Source organism: Heloderma suspectum, chromosome 6 (genome assembly GCF_057233095.1).
Source record: "Heloderma suspectum isolate Gila_16-S chromosome 6, 16-S_ref, whole genome shotgun sequence".
NCBI lineage: Eukaryota > Metazoa > Chordata > Lepidosauria > Squamata > Helodermatidae > Heloderma > Heloderma suspectum.
The window spans coordinates 5,974,744-5,995,774 of record NC_139463.1 but is presented as its reverse complement, the minus strand read 5'-3'; the positions used below and the strand labels follow the sequence as shown (position 1 = coordinate 5,995,774).

At 44.5% G+C, this 21,031-nt stretch overlaps 1 protein-coding gene across 8 annotated transcripts in view; it reads left to right on the top strand.

The window, feature by feature from the left end:
- Positions 1-21,031, top strand: part of LOC146340404 (carotenoid-cleaving dioxygenase, mitochondrial-like) — a 105,482-nt gene that overhangs the window by 63,613 nt on the left and 20,838 nt on the right. For 2 of the 8 annotated variants that reach the window (XM_084803491.1, XM_084803498.1), the window contains 4 exons: positions 12,502-12,706; positions 14,360-14,571; positions 15,613-15,728; positions 17,228-17,330. In XM_084803491.1, the coding sequence (XP_084659617.1) occupies positions 12,502-12,706; positions 14,360-14,571; positions 15,613-15,728; positions 17,228-17,330 (636 nt within the window). Of the gene's footprint in view, positions 1-7,233; positions 7,489-7,671; positions 7,705-8,119; positions 8,176-8,429; positions 8,774-12,501; positions 12,707-14,359; positions 14,572-15,612; positions 15,729-17,227; positions 17,331-21,031 lie in introns of those variants that run through there. The other 6 variants (XM_084803497.1, XM_084803492.1, XM_084803494.1 and 3 more) reach the window with 6 other exon arrangements.

Genomic DNA, 21,031 nt, shown 5'->3' with positions numbered 1-21,031 from the left:
TTCACTTTGGATGGTTTGAGCTCAGTATGTTTTGATAAAACCACATTTAATACTAAACACCTGTTGCATCTAAATAGTTTTTAGAAGGCTGGTTTTTCTTGCTGTGTATTTTATTATTTTGTATTTTCCTTTACCAATATTTAGAATTTGGGGGGACTCAGCAGCTGAAAATAAACAGAAAGGAAGCAAGAGTTTTGTAAACAATTACCTTGTTTTGCTTGTGCATAGTATTTGCCAGACTTGCTTGTCCCCAAATAAAATCATGCTTTCTTAATGATCTGCAAAACTGGTCTCCAAAAATGGGGAAATTATTTTATGCAATATGTAAAGATGTATTATTAAACTATTAGTAGTTATTTCCATCTGTTAACATTGCCTAAAACCTGTTTTTCATTGTCATTGAGAAATATAATTCCTGAAGGGTCTGAGTGCCACTTTTCCTTCCATAATCCACTTTCCTGTTTTAGTGGGTGAGGTTTGAATTGAAGATTAATTGGGCCTAAAGCTGTCACATCTGATCAGCATAGCTAAGCTGGTAATTACTTTTTCTCCTAAATCTTTTCCATCCTATTGTTTAACCTGCAGCTTTCCTAAATAACCCAGAAACAGTTGTCAACTGGCTCAAAAACTTCCCAGCCCAGCAGTTTGCAACAATCTCCGATAAGGCCTCTAGCTCCTGCTAGCTAAGAGTTGCAGACCTGATCTGCACACAGCACTAACTCATGGTTTATTTAACCCATTGTTAAATAAACAGTTGTTGTTTCTGGGTTGTCATGATGTGACAATCCAGCCATGCTAACAAACCATCGTTTGTTAACCATGAACAACCCCAAAAAAGAACCGATGGTTTGTTGATGGGTTGTGAACTCTTGTGTTGTTTAAACCATGGGTTCACACAACTTGACAAGCCAGAGTACAGGTTGACAATGGTTTGCGTGAGAGTTGTTGAACCTTGGGTTGTTGTTGAATCGTGGGTTGTTGTGTGAATCCAGCTGTACTAACAAGCCATGGTTTGTTAACCACTAACAACCCACAAAGAGAACCCATGGTTTGTTATTGTGTTGTGAACTATGGGTGGACCCAGAACTGTGGTTTCTTCATGGGTCATTTTCATGGGTTGTTTTACTAGGCTACAGAGGTGGTGGGAAAGAGTGGTAACACCCCCCCGCCCCCGCAGCTGCTGTACATGTCAGTACTACAGTGCCACAAAGGTATTTGGGATACAGGATGGAGTGGGTAAGGGAGGAGGGAAACAACAAACGAACCCAGGGATTGAGAAGACAAACAACCATTTGTTCGATTATCTGCCAGATGATTTGGTTGCCTGTGCTAATGGAGTGGAGGGCATGCATTAAAGTAGCAGGAAATTATGAGTCATGCCCATACTTTGTAAAATTTAGAATATTATGGAGCATAGTGAGCTTCTAAAGTTTTTGTTAATTAATGCTTTATTCTCCTGATATATGTGGCACATAAATGTATAGATGTGGGTATATTATTTTATAGACCATTTACCAGTACTTCTTCATTTTGGCTTATGGAAATCCAGGACATTATATTGACCATTGCCTTGTTTTGCTTGATAGAAACTATTCAACAGTAACTTTGTAATACCCCACTTCTTACATCATCACATTTCACTCTTCAACAAGATAATGTAGAGGTAGAAAACCCCAATTATACTGGGGAGACAAAATAGTAGTACTGAATTTTTATAGGTTAATCTTTGTTTTAGTAAAAATTAATGGAAACTACTGTCAACAGCAATACTTGTTAGAGAGTACTTGCATTTGGTCATCTACTTTTCTCTGTTCCAAACTTGAGCAGTGTTTTCTTCCCCCAGTGTACATTCCAGTGTTATTCTAGGATATCTATCAGCGGGATGGGGCGTGGGGCCTTGTTTGCCAATGCCCCGGATTGTTCTTTCTACTAGAAATATGGCTGCTGCTGGTGGAATGCACAGTTGTGCATTTGCAACAGACCTATGAAATAGATTTCGCACATTCAACCGAGAAAAAAATCTCTATGTACCAAGCAAAAAGTAGGCTTAGCTGAGCAGTTCTTTGAGAGAAATCTGAGACTCTGGAGAAGGTAATATATATTGACCTCTATCTCCATTTCTCCATTGTGAGTACATCATCCTTATAAGCAATCTCTTGACACAGTCTTCCCAAAAAGGCAAAGGTGTTTGACTATTTATACATTTATTGAATGTATTAGTCTTTGCATGACCTAATTCTTCTGGGTGATGTACAATAAAGCAGTTTAAACACATACAGTCCAATCAGATATGACACAACACTAAAGTCCAGCCAAACCAACCAAACAGATTAATGGACCAGAAAAAAGGTTACATATACAAAAACAAAATTGTGTGAATATGCACACAAAAATAAAAATGAAAATCTTTTACTTTTTAAGTAAAATCTGTAGTGTATATACACCCAACTACTCATTTACATGCATCATTTGCAATGTGTGCAACCGTGCTTGGAAGGACACAGAAGAGCAACTAATGGTACCAAACTAGGGGTATCTAGTTTGTAACACACTATACAAGTTGTGTTTCAGTTTAACAAACATATAATAGGAGCTTTTCCCTAGAATTAATATGTAGTGTGCACACACCCATATGATCCAACCCATATGATCCAACTCATATGCGCAACAAGGCCATTAAGGACACAAGGTCTCTATTTAACAATGTACAAAATACTTCTTAATAATACAGTGGGGTGTAATACCAACCATACACAAAGTATATTCAAAGTGTCAATGCAACAACGATAAACAATACTAGATTGTCTTAAACTTCACATACTATAATAACACCGTAATTACAATATGTAGGAAGACAAAACTCCAAAATGTGATTTACTTTCCATATTTCTTCAGAATGGTGGAAGGAGGCGGGGTGTGCAAAGCTGGCTGAGTCCCTTTTGCTTCTCTGTTGGAGAAGCTAAAGGAACTCAACTGCTTCTCCTTTACGCCCCCCCCCCATTCCCCCTTGCAGGAAGGAGACGGGGCATGCAAAGATGGGGAGAGCTGACCTAGTCTCTCTTGCCACCCCATTGGAGGAGCAATGGGGGATAGTCTGGCTCAGCTTTGCTGTGAGCGGGGCTTCCCTAATCTAGAAAGCCCATGGGCAGCAAAGTCTGGTCCGTGGCCCAAGTGCCAGGTGGAAGATCTACCCGATGCTTGGGCCAGGGAGTATATTATGTCAGGTGGGCATGGTGACACCCGCTGACATCAGAGAGACCCAAAAGTAGGTCTTCACTTGTGATATAAAAGATGCGGATAATGTGGGGACATACAGGGGGCTCAGGGAGGCCTGTGTGCAAAAGGGATAATTTGGAGTATGGTGACAGTAGCAGAGGCACAACTGAGCCAGATAGCAGCAGAACATAAAGAAGGATTAAGAATTTAATGCATATATTACCATGTCAAGGTATACACAACAGACTGTTCTTCAAGGAGAGAGCTGCTTGGATTACAATACTTTTACTTTGTCAGGCCTTGACTGGCCTGAACAGGTTACAGCTAGGGATGTACAAAAGTCACTTACCTTTCCGCGGATTCTGTTCATGGTGGGGGGGAAGGCGTTCTGTCCCTCCCTCCGGAATCCTTGACGTGGGGGGAGGCGATCCGGTCCTCCCGGAATCCTTGACGGCCGGCTGTGTTCCGCGGTGGCTCCGCGGAGCAGCCGGCCAGGCCCAGGCCAGAGCCGTCTGCAGCCGGATTTCCGGCCGCGGAGGGCTCTGGGCAAATAAATAAATAAATAAATGTGTACACAAATGGCGGCGGCTATGGCCGCCGCCATTTGCATTCCTTATTTTTTGCCGTCTTAGCCTACGTAAATATTTATATAGACTATTACAGCAAAAATAAAGGGGAACGCAAATAGCGTAGTGGGCGCTATTTGCGTCCCGTTTTGATTCGCCGTTTTAGCCTATGTAAATATTTACGTAGGCTAAAACGGCGAATCAAAAAGGGATGCAAATAGCGCCCACTACGCTATTTGCATTCCCCTTTATTTTCGCCGTAATAGTCTACGTAAATATTTACATAGACTAAGATGGCGAAAAATAAGGAACGCAAATGGCGGCCGTAGCCACTGCCATTTGCGTATGAGTTTTTTTTAAAAAAAAACGGGATGTGATAGGCTACGTAAGTCTTTACGTAGCCTATCACATCTCTGTAAAAAAATACAAAAAAAACTCCGACAAGACTGCAAATGGTGGCGGCGGCGGCGGCAGCCGGTCGGAAGACCAGCCGCCGCCAAAGCTGCCGCTGGAGCCTCTGCCACCGCCCGGAGCATCCACCCCGGGTAAGTCTCATCCCGGGGGGATCCGTGGGGGGGCGGGGGGGCAGGCCATTCCGCCACAGATTTCGGGGGGGCGAATGCACTGGCATTCGGCCTCACCAAGATCCGTGGCGGAATTCTCTGACTTCCCTAGTTACAGCTTCAGTTTTAGCATGATCCCCTGCCCTAACTATACAAAGGATTAGAAATAACAAGAAGGGAGAGGATCAAGGGAGAAGGATAGAAAGGACATAAAAAGCTACCTGGGATTAGGGTCTAGCTCCTGTGGAACAAGCACCACATGCTGGGGCCTCTTATGGTCTGTTGCCAAGTGTCCCTTCTGTATGACATTTGCCTGAGTGTGCACCTTCAGACATGCAACCTTGACACTTGAGCATCCCAAAGTGTAGCACCTTGCGGGGTTAAGGGGATTTGGAGATTGAAGACACAGTTGCTTAGCCGAGGAGTAATTTACTGAGAGGAATTAAATGATACATTCAAAATATCACAGTAAGGCATTAGGGATTTTATATGGTTAAATTTAATTCACAAAGAGAACCACTTCTAATTATTAAGGCATACTTTATAGACAAATTAAGTTATTCTGGCATAAGCTTTCATGGAGTCCGTCCACTTCATGACAGGCTTTTTAGTGCATCTTTTCCCCTTAAAATGGCTCCCCGGGCATTAAAACCCAGGCATGGTATTACTGGAAATGACCTGGTCAAGGGGTGGGGCTGCCCACGGGGCTTTCAGACACAGGCTTGCCCCTTCAGACTAAGGCAGCAGTTTGCTCCATCCGTTCTCAGAGAGCAGCCTCTGATTCATTCATTTCTCCCAATCAAGCAATCGCACTATGTTGCCCCCTCAGAGTAACACAGAAATTTTCTCTCTCCACCCAGGAGGAGACAGGAGGAGAAGGGTGGAAAAGAGGAAAGGGGTTAAGAGCTAGCCTGCTGTTCTTATTATAGCTTCTGTTTTCTATTCATCAAAGCGCAGTAGTGCTCTTTCAATCAGTTTGAATACCATGGAATGGAATTTAACCCATTCATAGTTTGCAGCTTGTTTTTCCCATTCATTTATTTTTTTTACAGTTGCAAATGGTGGATGATAGGGGAAAGGTGTGGGGTTAAACTGAGGGAGCTCAGTTCAGTGTGCCAAACTTCCTTGAGCAGGGGAATGTGGACAGGGGCAGGGAACTCATTCGCTGAGCAGAATCTCCTGGGCTGATGATGTTTAGTTCTACTCCACTCAACCCGCAAGCTTGGATTTCAAGCATTGTGGTGTGTGATCAACCCATGATAAGCAGGGTTTTAAGCAGTATCTGGCATTTGGCAGAGAAGGAAGGCAGTTATATTTTATTGGAGACCCTCATTTTGCCACATGGAGAATCCTAAATGAATTGATGAGTCATGCTGACTCCACCTCAACCCTGTAATGGACCTATCCCGTCCTTTGCAGCAGCTGCTTTTGAAAATGAAAGAAGAGTGAACTGGGCCCATTGCATGAGCCTGCCAATTCTGTCTAGCACTGGAAGCCTGGGGGGCAGAGACCTTCTAGGGGAATCTGGAGGAGGCCTGAGCCCTCATACCCCCTTCCATTTACACCCTCGTCCCTCCCAATCCAGACTGGTTCCGACTTTCTTTGAAATGTACTTTCTGTTGACCAGGAAGAGACAGGAATAGCAACCTAGGCTGGATCTACACTTACCACCTTTTTTCGCTTCCAATGAAGTTTCACCGCCCGCCTTTCACACTACGCAGTAGCCGCCTTGAATTGGAACCGGAATTTCCCACTTCCGTGCTCCTGCTTTCAATACCCTAATATCCTGGTATTTCCCCTTAACGTGCTCTGATTTTCCACCTTCGCTACCGTATCCGGTCGTAGTCCCCTCCCCTGCCTGTCCATATATGGTGGTGTTTATATTTCCCTCCTGTCCAATCACAGCTCTCAACGGCCCCATATCTTCTTCTGGCCACTGATCGCATAGCTTCCTCAGCAGCCCCCGTTTCCTCAGCAAGAAGCAAAGGACTGGATGGGCACGCACTTGTCTGATCTCGGAAGCTAAGCGAGGTTGGCCCCGGTCAGTAGATGGATGGGCGACCGCCTGGGAATCGGGCTTCCTGCACTGAGCAGGGGGTTGTTCTATCCCTTCAAATGAGACTAAGTTTTACCCCCTCCTATGCCCCGCTCCGGATGGTTTTTTTTAAATTAAGGCGTTATCCTTGCAGTATCAGGGCTTCTCCATGATGGTTTTTTTTTTTCTAATTCAGGCATGATCTTTGAAGATTCGAAGTTGTGAAGCTTCACAACTTCAAATCTTCGAAGATCATGCCTCAATTAGGAAAAAAAACATTGCGGAGAAGCCCCGATTTTGCAAGGATAATGCCTTAATTTAAAAAAACACACATCCAGAGCGGGGGATAGGAGGGGGTAAAACTTAGTCTCATTTGAAGGGATAGAACAACCCCCTGCTCAGTGCAGGAAGCCTGATTCCCAGGCAGTCGCCCATCCAACTACTGACTGGGGCCGACCCTACTTAGCTTCCGAGATCAGACAAGTGTCAAGAGCTCCTTGAAGGCCTCTCTCAGTCTAATCCAGTAGCCAAGTCCAGACGCAGACAAAGGGATTCTTTTCAAAGCTTTATTCCTCTTTTACAACGTAACAACTCTACTGTTAGCAACTAGATGTGAGCAGCAGAGTACCTATGTCCTAAGTTGGAACAGTTGGTCCCCGTTTGAAAGAGAATCACTGGCAGACCCTGAACTTATGGGCTAGGGAGAGTCCCTCCCCTTTTCCCTTGGATCCTCTGGGCGCAACCGTTGTTTGCACGCCAACCGGGCACTATGCCTCCTTTCCGCGCCCTCCATTTGGCACCGCTCCCTGCGTCGGCGTCACGCATCCAGCAAATCTGCTTCCCGCACTCTGTCACTCCCAGGACTACTATCTAAGCTAGGAATGCTGGTGGGAGGAATCTCTGTCAGCTGTTGGCCCTGGGAAAGATGAGCGCGCTCCTCTCCCAGGAGCAGCTCCTCTTCCTCAGAATCAGAACTACTCTGGGATTCTATGGGCTCAGTGTCCACCCTGACAACAAGCGCGTGCAGGAAAACAGCAGGAAAACAGCACAGTGCTCCAGTGTGAACCAAGCTTGCGCATTCGATGAAGCGCTGCAACGGGGAAAATGGGTGAGTGTGAATAATCACGTTTTAATGCGAGAGCGTTTAACCCGATGGGACACCGAATTCATTGCGATGGCGGGCACAATGTAGATCGGCCCCTGGTGTCTGGACTGGACTACTTGCCCAGTTAAAAAAATAAACGGAAGCTTAACTGGAAAATAAAACTTACTTCCTTCCTATTTGCCACAGGATGTACATTTGAATATTTTGAGACAGCTCACAGTAAGTATGATTTGTTTATTTGAAATAATTAACTGATCGCAAATCTCATTAGGAGATTCTGAGATACACCACTCTAAAATAATTCTAAATGTGCTATTCTTTTTCTTGCTAAAGGAGAGTGATTCTTGGCATTAACTTGCCCTTAGTGCAAAGAGGGAACACAGTAGCCTGATACTGCATAAGAAACGTATCGCCAGCTTTGTGCAGCCTCATCCCTGTTCCCACTGCAGAAAAGGCTGAGCCAGGCTTTTATTCTGAAATGATGTGTTCAGCCAGCCTGCTCTATATTCCCATCAGTGCTAGATTCCTTGTGCCATCTTTGGTATAGACAGCTTACGCAGTTTACTTGGGATCTGTTGCCTTTATTTGAGTTCCATACCACACGGATGCTTTCCCTTATCTTTTCGTTCATCAGCCTCCTGTTTAAGAATGTGGCTCATTTCCTTTGGTCTGTGCTCCAGTACATCCCAGGTAAGATTTCCATTTTCTCCAAGCCTACTGCTAGGGACTGTTTTTAAGCAGTTTTAAACTGTTGGATGGACTGGATGTAGAGATCTCTCTGGGGTGATGCAAAAGATCCAGTTATTCTTCAGAAGGCATGTACTGATTATATCTGTTTCTCTAATTTAGAGAATGCAGATTTGGGACTGGGATCTCATCTGTAAACAGCTGCCAACAGCGATCTCTGCAGCCAGGCCGCTATCTGGATAGTTTTATAAGGATGGGGCTGTTCAAAAAATGGAACAGCCAACTAAACCTTTTACCTCCTCTCCACATCACAGAAATCTGGAAATATAAGGACAAACTCCCTAAGGGATGATCAGCTCAAGGCATATGTAGTGAATTTCTCATTGGAATAATGGGGGCTGAACTCAGAGGTTTCTTAAGTTGCCTTATTATCCAGGGGCTATGCTGACAGCACTGGGGACAGATTCCTCAATCAAATCTGTCCTTTTGTTGATGAGTTCTGACATGAAAATGCTGCCTTCTGTCAGATTTTCATCAGGATGGAGAGAGAAAGCAATGACGGAATTATCCATAGATAGTGAATTCAGCTTGGTGCTATTATGTAAGTGTTTACTGATACTATCGTTGCAAGCTTAGTAAGGACAAATGCCTGCCTTGAGCAATATATCTTTTACTCTGTGTATTGTTTTGCCTTATGTCTACTTCGATATCAGTGTAATGCTTTTTTGGAACAAGAACTGGGCAATATTATTTCCATGGGAGAAAAGGAACATTTAGCCACAACAGTAATCTAAAAACTGATTCTCAACCAAATTATTTTTGTTCTCTAGTTTTCACCCTTTTGGGGAAAACTTGTTTCAACTTTGTGTATGTTTGGATCACCAAAACAAACAAAAAGAGCACACACACACACATGCACACACACACTGCTAGAAAGCCATAACTATCATATCTAACAAATCTTAGATACAAAAGGATTTCTGGGAGTGTTGAAACTTTTCTCTTATAAAATTCTCCTCCAAACTGCAATCATGAAAACATTCTCAGTTTTTATACCATGCTATCCCTAGTGCATCATCTAAAATAAATCTCCAGCTTTGCTCATATAAGGACTACCAGGTTTTCCTTACTTCTGCTCTCTCTCTTACAAAGTGTGTTCCAATTAATGCTAGAGATAAATCTGGCCTTCATATTTTCAAAATCATTGCTTCTTTATCATAGTATGCTTTGGAGCAACTCGAAATCTTTTGCACTGGGCACAAACCAAATCTTTCTGCAAATTGCTTCCTAATTATTCTTCTACCATGCCCTTTATCAAAAACATATGTTTCTCTTCACTACCATCTCTGTTTCTTGTTTAACTTTCAGGCCAAGGAAGAGTTATGTAAAACTTGCTCACTTCTTTGTAATATTTTGCTGAGCCTAATAAAGGTATTATACTACTCTTGCTTTTTGGATTTATTCCCAATTTAAGCTACATAACAAAAAGGATACTTTAGAAATCTGAGGACTGGATTAATGTGGCAAGCATATTACTGGCTTATTACTTATATGTGTAAGCCACTCTGGGATCCTTTTCAGATGAAGAGCAGGGTTAAAAAGCTTTAAATAAATAATACATATAACCCTCTTCAGAGTAGCTAGCTTTCAATATATATGCACCTTTCATGGTTCTGAGTTACAAAGATCACAGCATTTCTGCTAGTTGCATTCTTTGATTATGGCCCTCAAAAGATTTCAAATTAATCCAGAGAGAGGAAGAAAACCAACAAAATCAAGAATAATTATTTCATAGTTATTATGTAATTTGCTTAATCCCACTCATCCGTGCGGCATACCCAAAGTAAAGATTTTGGGTTTGATCCAAATATTGTAAAGCTTAGAGTAGATCCACTAAAATCAATGGGACCGACAATTAACTCAACAACTAATTTAAGTACCATTGATTTCAGTGGGTCTACTCTGAGCATGACTAAGTCTGAATCCAACCCATTATTTAAAATCTGTGACAGAAGGATGCCCAGTTTAAATGCAAAGTTGCAAATCTGAAATATATTGTTCTGAAATCCCTTTAAGTATCTTATATGGCTTATTAGATTATATTGGCAGCTTCACTTCCCATCCTTTGTTATTCATGGTATCAATTTTTTTCTCCAGAGCTTATGCATGATTAGCATAGCATGTTTCAACGAACCTTGAGTTCCATGTGGTAAAATTCTTGTTTCAAGTTTGTATTAATTCCTTACCTACTCTAACCTTTCTAGTAATAAGACATCAAAACCATAAATATACCTCCCTCCGCCTTCCAGGAGAATCTAACCACCCCCAAAGCTGGAGCTCAATGCCCTAAACCTACCCCTCAGAAAGCCCATCCCTGTCTCCCCATCTAAAGAAAACCAAGTCCCACGTATTCCCTCTCTCCCCCAACTGAAAAAGCAACAGCCGATCAGGAGACACCATTTAAGTCTGAGCATTCTAACTCCCCCCTCCCCGCTACTTACCATAGTCATTAGGAGAAAGAATATGTCAGAACACATCAATCAAGCAAACAAACAGTAAAATATAGCATTAAACAACAAAACAAAAAGACTATTCTCTCCTCACGAGGAGGAGGGTGGTGGCAGCGTCCTAATAAAGTGGTTGCTTAGGTTATAGTTGATGTGTTCCTTTCACACACACTTACTCTGGTATTACCTCAAGGAAGAGGTTGAGAGATTAAAGAGGTACTGAAACTCTGGAGCTAGAATCAGTACTTGGTATTATAAAAATATTTATGAGGAGTGGTGATGTTATAATAATCACAGGTGGGGGAAGGGTGATACGGCACAAGGAGCAATTGGGGGAAAAAACAGAGGACAGAAAACTCTTGAATGTATGAGGAAAAGTTGAAAGAAGAGGATAAGTTCCTGTCAGAGCACAGGTGGGAAACCTCTGGCCCACGAGCCAAATGTGGCCCACAAAACCTCCAGTGAGGTCCTCCCCCCCCCAAAGCCCTTGTCACTCAGAGGAGGTGGGAGAACAGCTCCCAACTCAGCCATAGCCTTGAGGAGCACTCCTCAAGCTGGTGGCTCAGTCGCTTTGCTCTCCCCCCACCAGATGCTTCACCAAGGCCTTGCCAAAAGCAGCTCAGTGAGAGTGTGTTTGTGTGAATGGGCTATGTGTGTGTATGGGTTGTGGGGGGAGACGCATGCGAGCAGTGGCTCAGCCCACTTTGGGTAGTGCCCCAGTGTGGGACCAATTTGGTCCTTGGGCCATGAAGGGTTCTCAACTCCTGCCTTAGAGTAAAAGGAGAAGCTAGTTAAGGAAGAATAAATCAAGGAGAGAATTAGGGAAGAAAGAGAGCATGGTTAAGCCTGCCATAAAACAACATTACCTCAGGACATAGAGTGGACAAAAGACATCACTGAAGAATTAAAGCTTTAATGACAAAGTTAATGGCTGGCAAGGTAGCGTGGGGGTACTACAAATGCACTTATCAGAATCAAGAATCTTGAAATTAATTATATGGTGAGAGATGTAAATTAACAATGATGATGGAGATTTCCTCCTTGGAATGAAGTGTATTTTCATCTTCTTAACATGGGTGCAAATTGTAATTTATGTGCGTGATGAATTAATTCAGATGTTCTGTTTGCCACAAGGACAGTGCGGTCTGGGATGGAAGATTGGAACAGACCACTCTTGCCCAGAGTAGAGCTGTGAATTCAATCTTTACAATGCAGCCAGAAGTAGAAAAAAATGCCTTTTGGTATACTCATGCTGAGAGTCGCGCAGGAAAGAGGACGGTGGCTGATTAACCACCAGCTTATTAACTTACTGCACATGAGTCACAATGCCTATCAGAGCCATTTTCTCTGGAAACCGGAAAAACTCCCTATAAGGAAGTTTTTCTCCCTTGTTTACTTGTTTGTATAAATACCAAAGTCACCTATTGTTCTGGGTTCAGTCCCGAGGGGCCATGTTGGTCACTCCTGACTGCACCACACCTTGGTGTCTTAAGCAATAAACATCTGCTCGAACCTAAAACATTCTGAAGCGTCGTTCTTCAAGAGAAAAAGTTTTTCTCCAACAAGCCCAATGTGGAGGCCAGATGTCCAGTTTTTTACCGGGCCCATTCATTTATCGCTTCCCCCCGTTTCTATTGTTTTTGACATACAATAATCCATTCCCTCTTGTACAAATCCATTCTTCAGAATGGTCTCCCACAGTTGTAACTGTGTCGAATTGACTTCATAAATTGAACTGTCCTGTTGATAACACTTGGGGAGCACACAGGACCAAGGACACTGTTGCCTTCCTGTTTGCTGACCTCTTGCTTTCTCTCCACAGTTATACAGAGGCTCATGTTGAACCAGAAACAGCAACAAGTCACCTTCAGCCACCGGAAGGGCTTGGAATGCATCTTGCCACTTATCTCCAGTGTGGAAGAAACACCTCAGGTTATCCCAACAAAGGTGGAAGGGCGTGTCCCCAGATGGCTGAAAGGCAAACTGCTGAGGAATGGGCCAGGGAAGTTTGAGTTTGGAAAAGATAAGTAAGGCCTGTTTGGATTGTTGTTGTTGTATGCTCTTCTGATCATTAATTAATTCTAAAACTTAGATCGGGATGGTCAACTTGTGGCCCTCCAGATGTTTTGGCCTACAACTCCCACAGCCCTTCACCATTGGCAATGCTGGCTAGGGCTAATGGGAGTTGTAGCCCAAAACATCTGGAGGACCACAAGTTGCTCAGCCCTGCCCTTCTATACAAGTCTATTAATCTGTTACATCTACTTTCAGTTTCGCTGCAGGATTGCAATTCGAGCACTACACGAGGAGTTCCTTTCCTGCTTTTTCACTGCATAATTTCTAGGTGGCACTGTGGTATAGCAGAATAGTACAAATACACAAGCGGAAACAGTGTTTCCTTTCGCCATTTGCCCTGCTCTTAAAACAACTCGCTGAAAGTGCTGTGAAACTGGAGGGTCACTACACTGTCTAAAGAACCTGTAAACAGCCATGAGCAGGGAACGACAAGTGCACAATAAGTGCCTCATGTAGAAAAGCTCAGCGACTGCAGCTCTTTATGGGTCAGGCCCATAGAAGCCATTCAGAAAAGTTATAAGCCACACATAAATATGCTCTCCTATATGTAGGGAGTCAGTTGTGTCCTAGAAAGAAAAGAACCATATTCTGAGAAGCACCCTTGCCTGGCCAGCTGGAGACCATGCCACAGAATATTGCTACAGGGGACCTGTGAAGTGTCAGTTGACAAGGCTGGCCTACAGGGCATTCTGGCAACCAAATTAGTGACAGTAACAACACACATGGCTTGTCCTTAGGGGAGGAGTGAGGAAACTTAGGCCTGGGGGCCAAATCCAGCCCTTCTGGGGTCCCAGTCTGTCCTCTGAGGTTCCCTAGATGACCATATCCCTTCCTCTGGCCCCACCCCATTTCCCCCAACTGCTGACTGTTTCGTGGTTTCCCAGGTTTTGTGCAGTTTTTTCCCCATTGTAAAAAAGTCAGAATGCCGCTCCTAAGGCTTAGTTACTGGCAGTAAGCACTGTAAGCTAAAAAGGGGGTGGCATTTTTGGCCCTACCCCTTTTGCCTTTGGCAGCACCCACCACTGGAATGCAGCCCCCAAGAGCTTCTCCAAAATTGAATTTGGTCCTTTGGCTGAAAGATGTTCCCATTCCTGTCTTAGGGCTTAAAAAATGCATTTGCTCCTCTCTCTCTCTCTCCCCCTCTCCCCCCCCCCCTCCACACACACCCACATGATATCTCTAGCTGGAGGGGATTAGAAGGAAGTCGTCAGTGTCCTGGAGACAAATAATTTAGTAATAAGAAATTATTGCATCCCTCCTTTAGAAGTTTTCTTTTTAAATTGAGATGAATGAGATTTGTATGCACAAGTTTGGGATATATATTTCCCCTCTTTTTTTGCCTGGAAAGAGAACAGATAGGTGTGTCCTCATCAGAGCCCTTTTTTGAAAGCAGCATACTCCTAATATTGCTGTTACTTTCATGTGTAATTTTATATGGGCATCACTCCATGTACACTTTTCATCATCTGTGATGAGCTGAGTGGGTGTGCTTGGATGCTTAAAAGTTGGCAGGAGTTGAGCCTGGGAAAGAGAAAGCAGGAGTGGAGATAACACACCATGTCCCTTTCTTCTCCTTTGATTGGGTTTCTCTTCTCCCATGGAAGGTTTAACCACTGGTTTGATGGCATGGCCCTGCTGCACCAGTTTGAGATCGAGGATGGGGTTGTGAAATACAGCAGCAAGTTCCTACAAAGTGATTCCTATATGGCTAACAGCAAGAACAACCGGATCATGATTTCTGAGTTTGGGACCTTGGCCATGCCGGACCCTTGCAAGACCATTTTTGAGCGTTTCATGTCAAGGTTTGAAATGCCAGGTAAGTGTGTTTCTTAGATCAGCTCCACCCACATCATGCATTTGATGTTGGTGTTTTTCTTAGGGAAATGCTGAAGGAAATTGTACAGGGAGGTGGAGATGGGAGGGGGTAGGTAGGTTTCAGTACAAAGCTGCCCTGACTTGGGCCATATATTCATTGCCTGCCCTTGAGCTCCATCCTTGGTAATTTTCAAACAAAAAAAATCCTTAATACATTTCTGCCTCTTGATTTGCAGAAATAAAAAACAAAAACTGTTCATAACAAAGGCAAACATGATTAAATGTTGGGAGTGCAAGAGGGAAAGGGGCTATAACTGGCTATCATCTTAATCACATGCTCTACCAAAGAGCACTGTGGATCATCTCATGATGCTCTGGGATCTTCTGGAGGAGGCCCTTCTCGCTGCACCACCAGCATCCAAGGCACATTTGGTGGGGATTTAGGAGAAGGCCTTCTCAGTGACTGCTGAGGGAGGCCCATTCAGCACTGTCTCTGATGACTTTCCACTGTCAGGGAAATATCTTTTTATTTTAACAGGGACTTTAGCCTGACAGGTTGATGGATCTGAAGTGTGTGTGTGTGTGTGTGTGCATGGTAATAGATTGGATTAAGGCAAACAAACTGTGACTATCCAGACATTTATTATTTATTATCATTCGACATGATGGAGGTACTGTTGGTTGGTTGCTCATCCACTCAAGTGAATGATATTCAGACTGTTCTAGATGGAGTCACGCTCCCCCTAATGCAGGGGTGGCCAGCTTGGGCCCTTCAGGTGTTTCCCGTCAGTCCTAGCCAGCATAGCCAGTGGTGAGGGATGATGGGAGTTGTAGGCCAAAACATATGGAGGGCCACAAGTTTCTCACACTGTCCTAAAGGATCAGGTTTGCAGTCTGTGGTACTTATTGGAGATAACATCAGGGATTCCTTTCCCATGGAAGGGGGCAGGGCCTGGTTTATATGTATCTATACCACTCTAGTGAGCCTGGGGTTTTTGTACTACATCCACAAACCAAGCCAATCTGGGGATTTTTGTTGTAGAATCAACAGACAACTGCAATGTGAACTATGTGATCTACAAAGGTGACTATTATGTTAGCACAGAAACCAACTTAATGCACAAGGTGGATCTGGAAACTCTTGAAACAAAGGAGAAGGTAAAGGAACACAGAAAACCACCATATATCAGGTTGGACTATTTGTCAATCTCATTCAATATTGTCTGCTGATTTGTGGTGTGGTGGTAAACTTTGAAGTGCAGGAGCTCCCATCCCTCATAGTCATGCCACCAAGGAGAATCTAAAAATGCAGGTAGCTGTGTTTATCCATATTTACGTATATATGTCTCTCTCTCTCTCTCTCTTTCTCTGTGTATGCATGGGATAGCTCACAACAATATATTGTTGCTAGGAAAATCCATTTATTTATTTATTCATTCTTTCATTTCATTCCATTCCATTTCATTTCTATACTGCCCAATAGCTGAAGCTCTCAGCTAATGTGAGGATTACAGCTAAGTTCAAAGGGAACAGGGACATCTGAAGGGTGATGGTGGTAGTGGCAAATGACATCCAACATCCCTGCTAATCAAAAAGTCCTGGTGCTTTGAACCTGCAAGCCCTGGCTCCAGTACACCGCTGCTACTGATTGGCAGCAACTCTCCAGGCAGTCCAAGCATACCCACCTGATCCTTCGGAGATGCCAGAGATTGAGCCTGGGACCTTCTGTATGCAAAGCATGTTCTCTGCCACTGAGCTGTGTTCCCTCCAGGTTCAGAAAGGGCATCTCTCTGTACACAAGTTGCTAGGGAACATGAGCAGAAGGTGCTATTGCACTCATGTTCTGCTTGTGTGCTTCTGACAGACCTCTGGTTAGTCTCTGTGCAAAACAGGATGCTGGACTAGATTGAGCTTTTGATCTTATCTAGCAGGGCTCTTAAGATCTTAGAAGACAAAGCAACAGTTGGGACAGGGTGGTTAGGGTGCCAGACGGTGGAAGCATTTCTCAGGTGGGATTGAAGGTTGAAAGGTGTTAGTTTACTTTTAGTATACAATAAGACATAGTGATGAGGAAACCATCTTGGGTGAGGCATGCAGTTTGAGTGAGGCTTGGCCTGGTCTATACATATGTAGTAGAATGAAGTGGGAATAATGTGGTAGAGCCCTGAGGAGGTAGAACAGAGTCTGCCATTTCAGACTGTAGATGGGAGGATCACATTTTGTAATGTTTCCTATGTAAATAACTCACTAAAAGTAGAAAACTAGAGAACAGGTAGAACACTTCTACCTGCTGGGCTAGTTTTCTATTTGCAAGATATATATACACACACACACACACACACACACACACAGAGGAGCATTCAGAAATGAGATTCCCTTTCCTGAATTATAAAGAGGTACAGCCCTTTCTTTGCCTTAGCACTCTACCATCTCAATCTACTGCATGTGTCTATGAGACAGTAAGTTGGACTCTATGCCATCTGCTAAGAAGTTAAATGGTCTATCTGCTAAAATTTGATTAACAGAGATATCCAATTAGCAGTGTTCATAGCTAGCTGCAAAGGTAGTGCCACATGTCCAGTTTATGCCAGGGCTGGAGAAACATTTCTAAATCAATACTTTTCACTCAAGACCCTGAAAAATCTTTGTACTTGCAGGTGAACTGGAGAAAGTACATTGCCGTGAATGGAGCAACTGCCCACCCACATTATGATCCAGATGGGACAGTGTACAACATGGGCAACTCATATGGGAAACATGGTGAGGACTCCCAGATGGCTCAGGGAGAGGCAGGCTTGTCTGACTGGCTTGGGGAAAGCATCTTAACATTTGCATGGGATTCTTGTGTGTCTGTGCCAGGGCTAGGCTGGATTCTGAGCTCCATGTGCAGTTTAGACATAACCCACATTTTCAGTGTTTAGGGTTTCCTAGTTCCATCTGCTCTGGGTCCTTCTTGGCTTCCTCAGCAGCCCCCTGGCTCTAAGCTAACAGAGTTAATTAACAGTGTTTTGCAGATGAATTTAGGAAGCCTGGACAATTCTGAGAGGAAGCCAGGAAGGGCTGCCGCCTCATGCCAAGACAGAATGTGTTTACACATGTGGGACTCCTCCTTGACACTGAGCAAACTAAGGTCAGCTCCAGAGGGTGGCAACACCAGGCATTTGCAAGGACCCCAAGGCAGGCAAAAGCCCCCTTCCCGCCCCATTCTCATTTTGCAGAGAGCACCCAAGAAGGTCAGAGGAAGTGCAAGAACATTCTTGGTTTGCAAGCACTGCCTCTTCCACATTTAATGCCCAGGGACACCTTCCCCTGCCCACCCCCATGCCTGTTTACTCAGAGGTAAGCTCCACTGTCTTCAGTGAAGCTTACTCCCGAGTACATGCTGGCTGGGAATGATGGGAGTTGCAGTCCAGAGTATCTGGGGGTCACCAGGTTGTGGAAGGCTTCCCTAGCAAATGCATTTACAAGTGCAGCCTATGTATTGCTGGACTAGGGAGAGTGATGTAGAATTTGGGATGGGTGCGAAGTGGGGAGAGAACATATTTTAAACTGAAGTATTTGAAGTATTTACTTCCCCCCACCCCGCCCTTTGTGGACCAACAGAGTTATCTTTGTTTTCTTAGGAGTATTTACTGTAACTGTCAATATGTAGTAATGAAGGGAAGGAGTAGGGATTTTGTGTTCCTAAGAAAAACATCCAGCACCTGGTATTGTAGAAGCTTAGGCAGCCAACTTGCTCTAATTCGCCTTCAGCAATTTCTGGAATTTGTTGACCTTTCAACAAAAGGTCTGTTCCCTTGCATCAGTTCCTTTCAGTTTACAGTGTCAGGACATGTGAACAGCAGGCAAAATGGTCAGGCTGCTCTTGTTATATAAAACACTTCGGGCAGGTTCTGAAAAAATAATTTAAGTCTGTAAAAATACATGAGTCTTATTACACATTCCTCTTTATCTTAAAATCTGCAGAATGTGCTTTGCATTCTATCCTGCTACTCATATTTCACTCTCATTCAGTATGTGTCAACATAGCTTCAATTTAGAGGATTAGATGTCTGTTGTGGTATCATTCAAGGATTAGCTGAAGACAGGCAGCTCATAAAGACAGGTTTTATTTGCAGACTGAATATTTCAGTATATACAGTATGCTGCTTGCATGTCTTCCTGGTCACTCTACCCTTTTAACTCTGCTACTACCAACTGAGAGCCAAAGTACACCTTACTTTAAAGACTAAGGGCTTCTCCACACGAGGCATTTATCCCACAATTTACTCCTCCTTCTTCCGGATTCTTTGCAGGATTTTAAATCGACTCTTGACACAGCTGTTTTTTCTTTTCTACATGATGCTACCTGCCATTTACACAGGTGGGTAGAGTCTGGCGGGATGTTATCAGATGTCAGCAGCATTGTACGCCCTCATCACCCCCTCTGGGGTAGCCCTTGCCCCTGTCAGCATGAACTTTCCATTTCAACTTGGTTGCCTCCCCTTTTCATTTCTGCTGCCTCCGATCCCTACCTTGGCAAGTTCTATATACAATCCACAGTACTTTTGGAACTACAGAAGTCTCCCCCACCCCATGTGCACAAGTCAGTATTGTCCCCGTAGAAGCAAGCATGAACAGTTTCTCTTTTGTGTATACACTGGGAGAAAGGATTGAGTGGACTGAGTGGAAAGGGCTTGCATGTGCTCATGTTTGCCTGTGTGGCACGTAAGGGCCGTTGCAACGCTCCCCACCCCCGCTGCCCATCTGCTTAGGCATCCCTGAGACGTGGAGCTGAGCACAGATTGGCTCCATTTCGCTCCTGTGCCTCACTCGCTGCCACACTGCATTAGTGAAACTCTGGGATGGTGCACCTCTGGAATGGCAGAGGAGCAGGAGTTCAAACAAGGTGTGGAGCTTGGTTCCATTTTTGTCCTGTCCCTCACTTGCTTTTTTGTCTCCCCCAAATGTTGAGCAGGGCTATGTTTCCATAGGGATGGCGGAAAATTCTGCCACGGACCCCAATGAGTCTTTTGAATGCGCCTCCGGAGTCCATGGCAGAATGGAGCACTTACCTCCACCTCCCTTCGGAATCCTCTTCGGCCGGATCCTCCCTGGCTGGCTCCGTATCGCCAACGATACGGCCGCCATTGCCGTGCCGCATCGCTGGCTGCGGGCTCAGTCCGGATGCAAATGGCGTAGCGGACACCATTTGTGGCCGTAAAGCTCTTAGATTAAGCTAAATGCAGCTGTAAATGGCTGCATTTAGCTTAAACTAAGGGCTTTACAGCTGCAAATGGCGTCCGCTACGCCATTTGCATCTTGTGGCTTTTCCTGCGATAGGCTGTGATTGGGGAAACATTGCAACAAAGCTGGAAACAAAGTGAAGCTGATAGTGTGGAAATGTGCCTCGGGTTGAGGGTTTCCTGGTGCTGCCAAGAAATCTCACAGACATTGTGGGCAGGTGGAGCAGCAGCCGTGTTAGTGCAATGCTGCTCTGCTGGGAAACAGTAACGAATGATGCAGAGGTGGAACGGTGCAGGTGCAGTGGGGCAACACGCCCACCACACCATCGTCACTGCCGTCGTCATCATGACTGCACCCCCCAACAACCTGCAACGACCACCCACACGAAGTGGGGTTTTCCCGCAATGGGAGAAGTACACGGGCAGGCCATGGTGCTCCTATAGCGAGGGTTGAGAAAGTACAGCAGTTTTTCCATTTTGGAAATAACATGGGATAGGTGGGGGGAAATGTCAGGGAAATCACTGGAGGAACACAATGGCATGTAAAGCACCTGCAAAATACCGCATATGAGGAATAACCATCGCACTACAAAGCGCTGGTGTAGAGAAGCCCGTAGTAAACAACTGCAGCCCTAGCAAATGGATTACTATTTGGCAATATAAATTGTAGATGAGATGGCTCCAATCTGGATTGGGACCACAGAAGGAAGGAAAGGGTTAAAGCCCTCCTAACCCCCATCCCCCATACAAGGATCCTGATCCAGATTGTGCCTCCTGTGCTTGCACTAGAGCAGGGGTGCACAACTTTTTCGGCCCCAAAAGGGCTGGAGGCAGCACATGTCTATGTCTGAGAGCACAAAACGTACACACACGCTCTCTTCCTCCCCCCACGCATATACATATTACAGTGCGCAGGGACAGGAAGGTTTAAACCTCCCCTCCCTTCCCATTGAGATCTAGGGGTTGTCGGGTGGAGGTGGAGATGAAAGCCTCTTCCATCCCCCAGCGATTGTCACCAGTGTTGCTGTTTCCTTGCCACAACTAGCAGTAGAGAAACAGCAATCTCAGAAACCAGGGAGCAGTCATTCTCCCCATCTGTGCCACGGGGAAACATGGGCAGGGTCCTGCCAGCTTTAGGGGCTGCTCAGGGAATGGCCAAGGGCTGCAGGTTGTATACCCTTGCTCTAGAATAAAAATGAAGGGGAAAAAAGGCGAAGCTGCTTGCTACATCTTTAA